Source organism: Felis catus, chromosome B4, assembly GCF_018350175.1.
Source record: "Felis catus isolate Fca126 chromosome B4, F.catus_Fca126_mat1.0, whole genome shotgun sequence".
In the NCBI taxonomy this organism is placed as follows: Eukaryota; Metazoa; Chordata; class Mammalia; order Carnivora; family Felidae; genus Felis; species Felis catus.
The window spans coordinates 134138564-134151230 of record NC_058374.1 but is presented as its reverse complement, the minus strand read 5'-3'; the positions used below and the strand labels follow the sequence as shown (position 1 = coordinate 134151230).

At 40.9% G+C, this 12667-nt stretch overlaps 1 protein-coding gene across 6 annotated transcripts in view; it reads right to left on the bottom strand.

Annotated features, from left to right (window-relative positions):
- Positions 1-1960: 1960 nt before the first annotated feature.
- Positions 1961-12667, bottom strand: part of XPNPEP3 (X-prolyl aminopeptidase 3) — a 77157-nt gene continuing 66450 nt past the window's right edge. For 5 of the 6 annotated variants that reach the window (XM_023257515.2, XM_023257517.2, XM_023257519.2 and 2 more), the window contains 3 exons: positions 8786-8966; positions 7604-7724; positions 1961-5556 (listed from right to left, as the gene is read on the bottom strand). In XM_023257515.2, the coding sequence (XP_023113283.2) occupies positions 5390-5556; positions 7604-7724; positions 8786-8966 (469 nt within the window). In that variant the 3' untranslated portion in view covers positions 1961-5389. The remainder of the gene's footprint in view (positions 5557-7603; positions 7725-8785; positions 8967-12667) is intronic. The other variant, XM_023257516.2, reaches the window with a different exon arrangement.

Genomic DNA, 12667 nt, shown 5'->3' with positions numbered 1-12667 from the left:
AAGAGTGAAACCATATGGTATCTGTCTTTCTCTGTATGGCTTATTTCACTTAGCATCACACTCTCCAGTTCCATCCACGTTGCTACAAAAGGCCATATTTCATTTTTTCTCATTGCCACATAATATTCCATTGTGTATATAAACCACAATTTCTTTATCCATTCATCAGTTGATGGACATTTAGGCTCTTTCCATAATGTGGCTATTGTTGAGAGTGCTGCTATGAACATTGGGGTACAAGTGCCCCTATGCATCAGTACTCCTGTATCCCTTGGATAAATTCCTAGCAGTGCTATTGCTGGGTCATAGGGTAGGTCTATTTTTAATTTTCTGAGGAACCTCCACACTGCTTTCCAGAGCGGCTGCACCAATTTGCATTCCCACCAACAGTGCAAGAGGATTCCCGTTTCTCCACATCCTCTCCAGCATCTATAGTCTCCTGATTTGTTCATGTTGGCCACTCTGGTGTGAGGTGATACCTGAGTGTGGTTTTGATTTGTATTTCCCTGATAAGGAGCGACGCTGAACATCTTTTCATGTGCCTGTTGGCCATCCGGATGTCTTCTTTAGAGAAGTGTCTATTCATGTTTCCTCCCATTTCTTCACTGGGTTATTTGTTTTTCGGGTGTGGAGTTTGGTGAGCTCTTTATAGATTTTGGATGCTAGCCCTTTGTCCGATATGTCATTTGCGAATATCTTTTCCCATTCCGTTGGTTGCCTTTTAGTTTTGTTGGTTGTTTCCTTTGCTGTGCAGAAGCTTTTTATCTTCATAAGGTCCCAGTAATTACAAATATCTTTTTATGTATGCCAGTATGTGAAAAATGTTTGGAGGCTTTACAGAAAGCCTCAGATTTTATTTAAGGATTAAAAAAAATTTTTTTAAGAGATTTTAAGTAATCTCTACACCTATCACGGGGCTCAAACTTACAACCCCAAGATCAAGAGTTGTATGCTCTACTGACTGAGCCAGCCAGAAAGCTTCAGATTTTAAAGAGGATTCCTACTAGGAAGAAATGGCCACATTTATGGCTCTTTATATGGCTGAGAAAGTTCACAAATTTACAACTTTGCACACTGGTATTACTTCCCTACAAAATTCATCCTTCATAAAATGCTCATGGCCAACGTTTATAGTCTTAAGTGGTACAGGGGCTGTCTGGAGACCTATGGGTCAGTTTTGTGGAGAGTCAACCTTTTCCCCCTAGTTTTCTTGAGGTGTAACTAACCAAATTGTAAGATATTTAAAGTGTACATCATGATGACTTGATATACACATTGTGAAAGGATGTCCCCCCATCTGGTTAATTAACACATGTATCAATCAACTCACATATTTATCCCCCCCCCCCTTCTTTTGGTGAGAACATTTGTGTTCTACTCTCTCAGCACATTTCTATTACACAATATGGCATTATCAGTTATAGTCACCATGTTATACATTAGATACTTGAGTCAATCTTTTAATTGGCTGGATCTAATCCATTCATTTACCCCCTCTGATAAGATCATCTCAAGTCTAAATCATGATTTTGTGACAGCAGTTAATACTCCGTATATATTTTTTAAATTTTTATTTGTTTATTCAGGGGAGGGGCAGAGAGAGAGAGAGAGGTAGAGAGAATCCCACCCAGTTTCCATGCCCAGGACAGGGGCCCGATGCCCAATGTGGGGCTTGATCTTACGACTATGAGGTAATGACATGAGCCAAAATCAAGAGTTAGACATGTAACTGACTGAACCACCCAGGTGTCCCTAAATTATATATTTTTAAATATGTATTTATTTAAGTAATCTCTACGCCCAATGTGGGGCTTGAACTCACAGCCCTGAGATCAAGAGTCGCACACTCTACTGACTGAGCCAGCCAGGTGTGCCTCTTTATAAGACATTTTGTAAAACAAAATGTTCTCACATTTAAAGCTGTAAACTCTAGATGTGAAAATAACACATACACGCCACACACTGTTATATGGTTTATTTTTAAAATGATAGTAATAAATGCTTTTCCCTTGTTGGGAAATGACATACCTATTTTCAGTGGATAGAGCCTTAAAAAGTAACAGCGTTCTGTTCAAACTGAACTTGTATAATTGCACAAAAGTCATACAAAGCATTAAGAAATGCTAACAAAGCCTGCAGCTCTCTCAGATCCTCATTGAGCACACCCTGTAAGGCCTTGATTTCAGTGGGGACCCCTGATCTGAGCAATACTGATGCTCACGCCAAGTTCCTCAGTGACACTTAGGCAGAGGTTAAGAACAGTCAGGAGGACCCACATGCTTTGTGACAACGGAATTCTGCTCTCATTAAACATTAGCATTAATGATGCATTCACTTTCTCATTAGGAACATTAAACACTTCAGCTTGAAGTATATTTTCCCAGGCTTAAAATGTAACCCTATCAGCTTAAGTTTTAGGTGACAGATTCCCACCTCAGGAAACTAAAATTAAAAAAAAAAAAAAAAAAATTAACATCATAAAAACCTCTTCCAAGAGGGTCCTTTATGCTTCCACCAGCCTGGGTCCTCACTTATTTTCTAACACTCACACACACACACACACACACACACACACACACTACATTATTGTTGATCATATGCCAACTGAGGGGTGGCAGATAGGTTCTGACTCAGATCCCAACTTTGTTTTATTGGTAGCGGTTATTGGAAACACAGTGTTCCAAAGGACTCTGAGGTCACTGCTGACCTGGTGGGCAGTCCCCATGCCTTACTTGTGATCTCTCACACAGACATGGGGGAAGGGGAGCCAGCACTCCTGCATCAGATCTGTAATCTTTGTATTATCAAGAAAGCTAAAGGAGGGTGTTGGTTATCTAAGCTTTGAAAAATATAACAGCTCAATTTTCCTATTTTAATGAGTTACAATGTCTTTATCTTGGGTTTTCTTATTTTATGAATCTTTATCTCAAATTAAGATATAATGTCTATGGTAGGATTTTTCCCTTTCTGACCTTGTTACAAAGCTTAGTGAAAAAATAACCAAGTTTTAAAAGAAGACACAGAGAGAACTTTAAGTCATCTCATGAGGAGTACCTTCCTAATTTGGATATGAGGACTATGGGAAGAGGAGGGTTTCTACTCCAGTATTTCTACTCCTGTGTTTTAAATAAACAGTCTGTTTGTTGAGTATGAAGAAAAACAGCAATTCCTGAGACCAACACACAAACGGATGTGGCAGAGCCTATCTGGAAGTGCTTCCTTCATTTAGATGGCATGCATCATCAATGACCCAACCATCTCTCTTCAACTGAGGGAGAAAGATCCTAGTGTAACATTTGAAGGATTTCTGAGAATTAAGGTTTTCATTCGGAGAGGTTGGTGTATGAGACTTCGACATGGAGGAAATGTGGGGCATGTCTGTGGTGTGGCTAAGAACGCGTGAGATTCTTGCACTGTGCACCACTATCTGCTTAACAAATCCCGAATATATCAGGCGGCCCAGAAACACTAGGCCAGCTCTTGATGGTGCTGATAGTCTGATCCGATGCTTAGCTACTGAAGTTAATCTGGGACTCAAAGGACAATATACTTGGGCCAGGGACTAAAAATCACCAGAAGAATTCTGCGACCGCCATTCTGTGGCTCGTGACAGCTGCAGAACTTGACTAGGTTCTAACCAGAAGTCTGTTTCATGTCCAGGTATGACGCTATACATAAAAGTCACTGGGCTTTTACTTAGAAAGTTGAAGACTGCTGAAAACGATTTATAGCCAGAAAAGGAAATTCCTTATTTCAGTATTGTAAATGAACAAAGGAAACTCAATCCAAGGAAAGGGTTGTTGGGGCCACAGAAGCCCAGAGGGTGAGAAGTTGTGGATATATTTTCAGTCCCCTTCTTTTAGAAAGTAGCATAGGGCTGAGAAGTTGGAGGGAGGTGGGGAGGACAGGCCCGGGGACGAGACTCCGGCTGTGTGGCCATCCGTTCCCACAGCTGCTTAGCAGAGCCAAGCATTCGAGGGTGAGCACTGGCAGGACACCGTGTGTATCACTGATTTATAACATGATCTTTGTCCCCTGATGATGCCGTGTGTCTGCTTTTGGCTGTGTACCTTGGGTTTTCCTGGTAAGACGGGCAAATATCTAACACCAAGTGTTAATCCCCTCGCCTGTTTCTTTCTTAAAATCCCTTGACTTTACGCTCTAACGACCAGCAGGTTCTGTACATCTTGGGCCATATCCAGGTTTAAAGGAGGTGAACACACTAGTTCTAGGACAGAAGCTCCCAAATAAACCACCTGTGACAATCTAGCCCTATTCATTCTGCAAACTGAGTTCTTGTATGACTGCAGGCAGTGCCGTGTCGAGGGAAATATGATTCCTTCCTACTGCCCTTAAAGGGCTAATATTAGAGAAATGAAAGGATCACAGGATGTTCTTGGTGAACTCTTGGTGAGTTCCGCATTTTGCACTAGAGGAAACTACAGAATTGTAACAGGAGCATCTCTCTGAAACGTGGGTGCCATTCCTCCGACTTCAAGAGGGTTAAGGAGAGGATCTACCTCTTCCCTGGGGCGGCAGCTTCTAGGGTGTGCCATAAGGGTCAGTGGACTAAGAATCTATCAAGAAAGCATGGATGCCTGGGATAGGAATCATCTTCAGCCTGAGAACAGATGGACAGAGGTCTAGATCTACAGAAGACACAAATATGTTTTTCTTTCTCTTCCATCTCTTCCCTTATCAAGAGTCTAAACATTTTCCAGGCCATAGGCAGCCAAATAGCAAGAAAAACTCAAAACTGTTTTAATAGTTAGTGTTGCTAGAATCTGGATTAGAGCTGAATGGTGGGACTGCAGGACACCAGTGCCCACAAGGGCTCATATGGCTCCAGTAGAGACGTAGGATCTGGAAAAAATGGACAGGAGTTATGGAAGGTATGTACTAGCCACCCACAATCACTGACAGGTGGTTTTTAGTATAGGCAGAGACACTGGTGGTTAGCTCAAAATACAAGCATCATAAACATCTTATGACATTAGGTAGATCTTAGCCAAAGTGCAGAAAGGGAAAGACCTGGAGAGAAGGAGAAAAGTTTTTGTATATTTAATTGTGTTAACTGGAATGCATGGAGATATGTAACCACGATTTTTCTTTACATTTAAAAATTCAAACTGCCTTGGTCATTAACTGTACAGAGTTAATGTTACTGAAGTTGTAGTAACATCCAGTTCAAAAATTCAATTTTCCAGATTTCTAGATACTTACAACAAAGAAAGATCACACACAATTACATACATTCATACAGTTGCCACACTCCCAAACAGAACACGTGTATAAATGTGCACACAGAGACACACACACTCAGGACACGCGCACAGATGCGAACAAACACCCCGTTTGAACCTGAGCTGCACGTGGGCTGCAGTGAGGGTCAAGAGGCCCTGCTGCATATCTGTTCTATGTCATTCATTTCTTTGGGACAATCTGCAGAAAGGATGAGAGGTGAGTCCTGAGTCACCACTACATCATCTTCAATCCGCACACCAAGACCACGAAACTTCTCTGGGGCATCTCTGTCATCCTCTGGAATATAAATGCCTGAAAAGTAGAAAAAAGAATGTGCTGTTCATAAATGGCAGTAAGTGGATGATTTGGGATAAGTAAGTTAACCTCTCTGTGTTACAATTCATCTGTAGAACTGGGATCCTAACAGTATCTACCTAGATTTTGGATATTAACTGAGATAATACACATAAAAAATGTGTGGCACATAATGGTCAATAAATGTTGGCTATCATTGCTAGAACTATTACTCTAGTTTTGTGAACCAGACTACAGGCGCCACGTGGCCGTGATAATAGTGATCATGATTCTGTCATATTCTAGTGGTTCAAGCAGGCCACTAAAGTTACTTTTGAGTATGTTAATACGTGCCAGAAACCAGTAGATTATATAAATACATTCCTTCCCTCCCGAGTCATCCCATGGGAAAAGGGAACTTTGCTAAAATAAGGACATAAAGTATTTTAAAATATATGAAAAACACTTATTTTGAGATTATTAGTCTGAACGACCATAAACTAGAAAAACTCAAGTAAGTTCTTTCCAATAAGCCATAAATATAACTGATGTACACAATGGAGAGTAAGAGAGAAACAGGAAGACTTTAACAGACATTTGGACAATTCTAAGAGTCCCCTTTCTAATCATGAAGTAAGATAAGAACAGGTCTTTTCATATTTAAGAAACTGGAAACTTCCTCCACTATACTCACAGATGCTGCCCTGGGATAAAAAGAAAAAAGATCAGCGAAGGAAAATGTATTCAAAGTCTAAGGAAGCACCCATATACCAACCAGACTATACTGAATAATACATAAGGCATACATAATAGCAACATGTGACTGGGTACTATAAAGTCGGGTCCCAACTATAATTTATATACTTTAGAGATGAAAACACTTGAAATCTATTGTTGAAATACATTTTCTTGACAATTTAAAAATCATTCTTGGGGGGCACCTGGGTGGCTCAGCTGGTTAATTAAGTGTCTGACTTTGGCTCAGGTCAAGATTTCACGGCTCATGAGTTTGAGCCCTGTATCGGGCTCTGTGCTGACAGCTCAGAGCCTGAAGCCTGTTTCATATTCTGTGTCTTCAGTTCTCTTTGCCCCTCCCCTGCTCATACTCTGTGTCGCTCAAAAATAAATAAACATTAAAGATTTTTTGGGGGGGTGTCGGGGAGGCTCAGTCAGTTACGCGTCTGTCTTCAGCTCAGGTCATGATTTCATGGTTCGTGGGTTCAAGCCCTGCAATGGGCTCTCCGTTTTCTGCACAGAGCCCGCTTCAGATCCTCTGTCCCCTTCTTTCTCTGCTCCCCCCCACCTTCTCAAACAACAACAACAAATTTTTTTAAATCACTCTTGGGGTACTGGGTGACTCAGTCGGTTGAGCATCTGACTCTTGATTTTGACTGAGGTCATGATCCCAGACTTGTGGGATCAAGCCCCATGGGCTCTGAGCTGAACATGGAGCCTGCTTAAGGTTCTCTCTCTCTCTCTCTCTCTCTCTCTCTCTCTCCCCCTCATTCTCTCTCTAAAAATTAAAAACAAAAAACAAAACCAAAAATCCCTCTTGTAACATCAATCCTTACACTCCACTGTGACCACCACTTTTCTGTGGAGTTCTGTCCACTGCCCAGGATCGTTCAAGCCGGGGAGCCATTAGATTGCCAGCTTCCTGTCAAACTTGGGAGAAAGGACCTGGACACCAAGAAGCAGAGCAGCTCTCTGAAGGAAAGTACCTGTGGCTTCAGAGGCGTGAGCATCCCACCACTAAACAGGAGACGAGTAGAAATTGGCCCCGGGAAAGGCAGGGTTTAAAAAAAGATTTATTTCTTAATATCTACTTATAGAAAGCAGTCTCCATCTGTTGTTTACTGGAGAAGTCAAATGAAACAAATTGTGTGATGTTAAATAGGAAAGCTCAAGGAAAATCTAAAATAAAATTCCCTTCTACACTGAAGAGATCCATTTTCCTGTCTCTCCTAATTTCATTATGTTGGTTCAGGTAAAACTAAGCAACATTTACCTTTCTACCTGATAGTGTCATGTGTCCCACGGGATCAGGGCGTGCACCTGCCCTTACCTGGCTCTACTGTGATTACCATACCAGGCTGTAGAGGGAGGGAACGGGGCATGTCAGGGGTGTCGTGGACATCCATCCCGAGGTAATGGCCAACGTGATGAGGGCAGTATTTTCGAGCAGTCTGGAAAAGATAATCACCACAGTGTTATTAGGACAATGACCCCTTAAGGGGAAAGCTGGGCATGTATCGATCAGTGAGATATGTGTTAATACCTCCCCCCTGGTTCTGCCACTTAGGTTTAACCTGTCCTCTGGTTAATGCCTAAGAGACCCGATAAACTGCTACCTCTTAAATGCAATTCTGCTGATGGCATTCGAATGCGTCCAAGTTTCCGTTCCCACTATTTGATATACTACATACATGCTGACTTGGGTAACCCCAGCAATGACTACAGTAAATGAAACTCTTTTCAGGGTGGAGGGAGGATGATTATGTTAGAATAGTTCTCTTTTCAATGTTCACAAGTCCCTCTCAGAAAGCCTGCTCTGGAGACTAAATATCTCACAGCAACTTGTGGAGTAGGCACAGGACATTAAATTAACACAGTAATTATTAGGCATTTACCGGCTTGGATATTCCTATCTGTTAATTAGATTTGTTGGCTGCAGCAGCAGGAGGAATTTATAGCGTCTTTCCTATTGATAAAAGAAATCCTGGCAGCCTAAACTTGGAGATGAGATGCCTTAATGGTCTGTTTGGTGTGGCCACCTGGCATTTTAATTTACAGCTAAGGTTTTACATTTTTACTGAATATCATTACATTTTGGCTACAGATGAAATTCACCAAAGACGTGGCCCTTGGGGATATTGTTAGTCTCGCCAATGTCACTGAAGCAACAAACACTCTCCCCCATGATTTTTACTTTTCAAAATCACCACAAAAGGATTGAGAGTTAACCTTTTATCCTTTTTGTGTCCTTTTCCATTCTGTCTGCATCAGCCTTCATTTTATATTTTCTGCCCACTGAGCTACTTACACAGGATGCAACGATCTAGAATGTGCTGCCATCTTCTGGAAGAAATAAGTACTGACTCCTTTTGTTTTAATCCATGTTCAATCTAAACCTCTTCTAGATGAAGAATCACAAAGAACATTTTTAAATCTAATTAGTTTTCTAGAGGCTGAAACCCAGCAGCACATCAGGTGTTCTTGAGAGCCGAGGTCAAAAGAGGGGCCATACCTTGAAGGCGTTATTTTCCTTAATGTTCTTCACAATCCCCAACTCCTTCAGCTTCTGGGCTATCAGTGTCAGCATTAAGCTGTAGATGTTCTCCAAGCTTGTCCCAGGGGAGCAGAGCGTCAGACAATCTCTCTGAATCTCTAGAACCGCTTCATAGAGTTCTGCCTGAGGTGCTGTGAATCTGGGGACAGGAAAACCAAAGAACTCACATTTGGAATAATCTGATATTGCAGGAAGTTTGCTTCCAAGTCTGATTAGGAAAAACTCCAAGGTGCTGATGATGGGGCATTGTTGATACCTAATCAGTATCAATATATCAGTACTGACAGGACCTTAATTGTGACCTAGACACTCAATAGGAAGAACAATAACTCTTCAAGCTGGGGCAGCAACAGCCTCTCCTGCAAACGATCAGCAGATATACATGAGGTGAGGCTAGCAGATAAAGTCAGCCATGAATGCATCTGGAGGGTCAGACCAGCCTCAACTTGATCCTTTCCATTTTTTTTTATCACTTTACACACACACACACACACACACACACACACACAAAGGGTGCTTGGGTGGCTCAGTTGGCTAAGCATCTCTGACTCTTGGTTTTGGCTCAGGTCATGATCTCACAGTTCCTGAGTTCGAGCCCCAGGTTGGGCTCATGTGCTGTTGGTGTGGAACCTGCTTAGGATTCTCTCTCTCCCTCTTTCTCTGCTTCTCCCCCACTCTCACCATGTGCTCTTTCTCCTCTCAAAATAAATGAGCATTTAAAAAGCAAAAGAAAACAAAGCCTAGGAATCCACTTCTTGTAGGTAAAGCCTATGTCATGAGATACACTAGTAGATACTCTGGCTACTAGGTATCCTTAGAATAACAATTTCTTTAGCAATCATGGAGAAAAACGAGAAAAAATTAAGCTGGTGCGGTGTATGATATGTATTTTCTACACTGCTGATGGGGAGTGTAAATTAGTATAGCCAATTAAGTCAAAGGTTTTAATAAAAATATTCACAAAATTTGAGCTTATAATTCTGTGCTAAGAATCCATCCTAAGAAAATATTTGACGAAAAACAAATAACCCAGTAAAAAAATGGACAGAAAACATGAATAGACATTTCTCTAAAGAAGACATCCGGATGGCCAACAGGCACATGAAAAGATGCTCAATGTCGCTCCTCATCAGGGAAATACAAATCAAACCCACACTCAGATATCACCTCACACCAGTCAGAGTGGCCAAAATGAACAAATCAGGAGACTATAGATGCTGTGGAGGATGTGGAGAAACGGGAACCCTCTTGCACTGTTGGTGGGAATGCAAATTGGTGCAGCCACTCTGGAAAACAGTGTGGAAGTTCCTCAAAAAATTAAAAATAGACCTACCCTATGACCCAGCAGTAGCACTGCTAGGAATTTACCCAAGGGATACAGGAGTACTGATGCATAGGGGCACTTGTACCCCAATGTTTATAGCAGCATTCTCAACAATAGCCACATTATGGAAAGAGCCTAAATGTCCATCAACTGATGAATGGATAAAGAAATTGTGGTTTATATGCACAATGGAGTACTACATGGCAATGAGAAAGAATGAAATATGGCCCTTTGTAGCAACGTGGATGGAACTGGAGAGTGTGATGCTAAGTGAAATAAGCCATACAGAGAAAGACAGATACCATATGGTTTCACTCTTATGGGGATCCTGAGAAACTTAACAGAAACCCATGGGGGAGGGGAAGGAAAAAAAAAAAAAGAGGTTAGAGTGGGAGAGAGCCAAAGCATAAGAGACTCTTAAAAACTGAGAACAAACTGAGGGTGGATCGGGGGTGGGAGGGAGGGGAGGGTGAGTGATGGGTATTGAGGAGGGCACCTTTTGGGATGAGCACTGGGTGTTGTATGGAAACCAATTTGACAATAAATTTCATATATTGAAAAAAAAGAGAAAATATTTGAAATTCAAAGAAAGCTGAGTATATAAAAATGTTCACTGTAATAAACTTTAAATGTCCCCTAATAAGAATGGTTAAATATAACAATATAACGAGTATAATGAACATCTACATACCAAATCCAAGTTTGGCCATGAGCAACATGTTAAATTTGTGTCACTGTAAGGCTGCCCACACTCCAACCCCTACAGTATTTCTAAAGAGTTTTTAATAGTTCTAATTTATTTATTTATTTATTTATTTATTTATTTATTTATTTATTTATTTATTTTGCTTATTTTTGAGAGAGAGAGAGAGAGAGAGAGAGAGAGAGAGAAAGTGTGAAGGATGCACCCACGTACAAGTAGGGGAGGGGCAAAGAGAGAGAATCCAAAGGAGGCTCTAATTGACACAGGGCTTGAACTCACAAACCCCGAGATCGTGACTGGAGCCAAACAAAACCAAGAGTCAGATGCTTAACAAACTGAGCCACCAGGTGCCCCTTAATAGTTCTTTGTTTAAAAGTTTATTTATTTTGAAAGAGACAGAACAAGCAGGGGAGGAGCAGAGAGAGAGAGAGAGAGAGAGAGAGAGAGAGAGAGAGAGAGAGAGAATCTCAAGCAGGGTTCACACTGCCAGCACAGAGCCTGACATAGGCCTGGAACCTACAAACAGTGAGATCACGACCTGAGTCGAAATCAAGAGTTGGACTGAGCCACCCAGGTGCCCCATTAATAGTTCTATTTTTAGTGTAAATTTTATATACACTAAAATGCATAAATCTGAGCTGTACAAGTTGGACAAATGTCAATACAATCAAGGTCAATAATGTAATTCACATCTATAAGTTGTTATCTTTCACCACACTTGGGAAGATTTTGGCCATTATTTCTTCAAAGGTTTTTTCTGACGCATTCGCTCTTCAATTTCTGGGGCTCTAATTAGATGTATGTTAGATGGCTTGAAAATATCTCATAGGTCTCTGAGGTTTTGTCCATTCTTCTACAGTATATTTCTGTTCTTCAGACTGGATAATTTCTATTTCTCTTCAAGTTCACTTGACTTCTGCCTCCAATTGGACTGTAAAGTCCACCTAGTGAATTATCCGTTTCAGCTATTGTACTTTTTGGCTTTAGAATTTATTTAGTTTTTGAAAAAAACCTTTTTATTGTAAACAGAACAGAGGCACAGAAAGCCAAACAAACCAAATATAAATACCTTAAGAAATTAGTGTAAGGTTGACCAGTCAGATAAAAGGTGGAACTTGGCCAACTGTCACAGAAGTCCCTTCTATGTGCCTCAAAACTATTACAATTCTCCCAGCATGTAACCATTACTCTAACTTTCCCAGTTATCATTTCCTTGTAGTTTTTCATTTGCATGTACATGTTTATCATTTTTACTGATATAGTTTCTAGATCATAAAATTCACCCACTTTAAAAAGTTTACAGTTCCGTGGTTTTTAGCATTTTCACAAAGTTGTGCAACCATCATCACTATCTAATTCCAGAGCATTTTCATGCCCCCTCCCCCTTCTTGTATCCATTAACAGTCACTTTCCATTCCTTGTATTTAAAAAACTATTTTATAACCCAAATGTGCATCCCAGGATAATTATCTTCCTGCTTATTTAAAATAAATTTGATTTGTCTCTTGAATCTCTTTTAGTCAACAGGTTCCTTTCTCTTTTTTTAATGTTTATTTATTTTTTGAGAGACAGAGGGAGACAGAGTGTGAGCAGGGGAGGGATAGAGAGAGAGGGAGTCACAGAATCCGAAGCAGGCTCCAAGCTCTGAGCTGCCAGCACAGAGTCCAATGTGGAGTTCAAACTCACAAACTGTGAAATCACGACCTGAGCCAAAGTTGGACGCTTAGCCGACTGAGCCACACAGGCACCCCAACAGGTTCTTTTTTCTAGCCTTTTTTATTCCCTCGTAAATTATGTGTTAAAGAATCCAGGC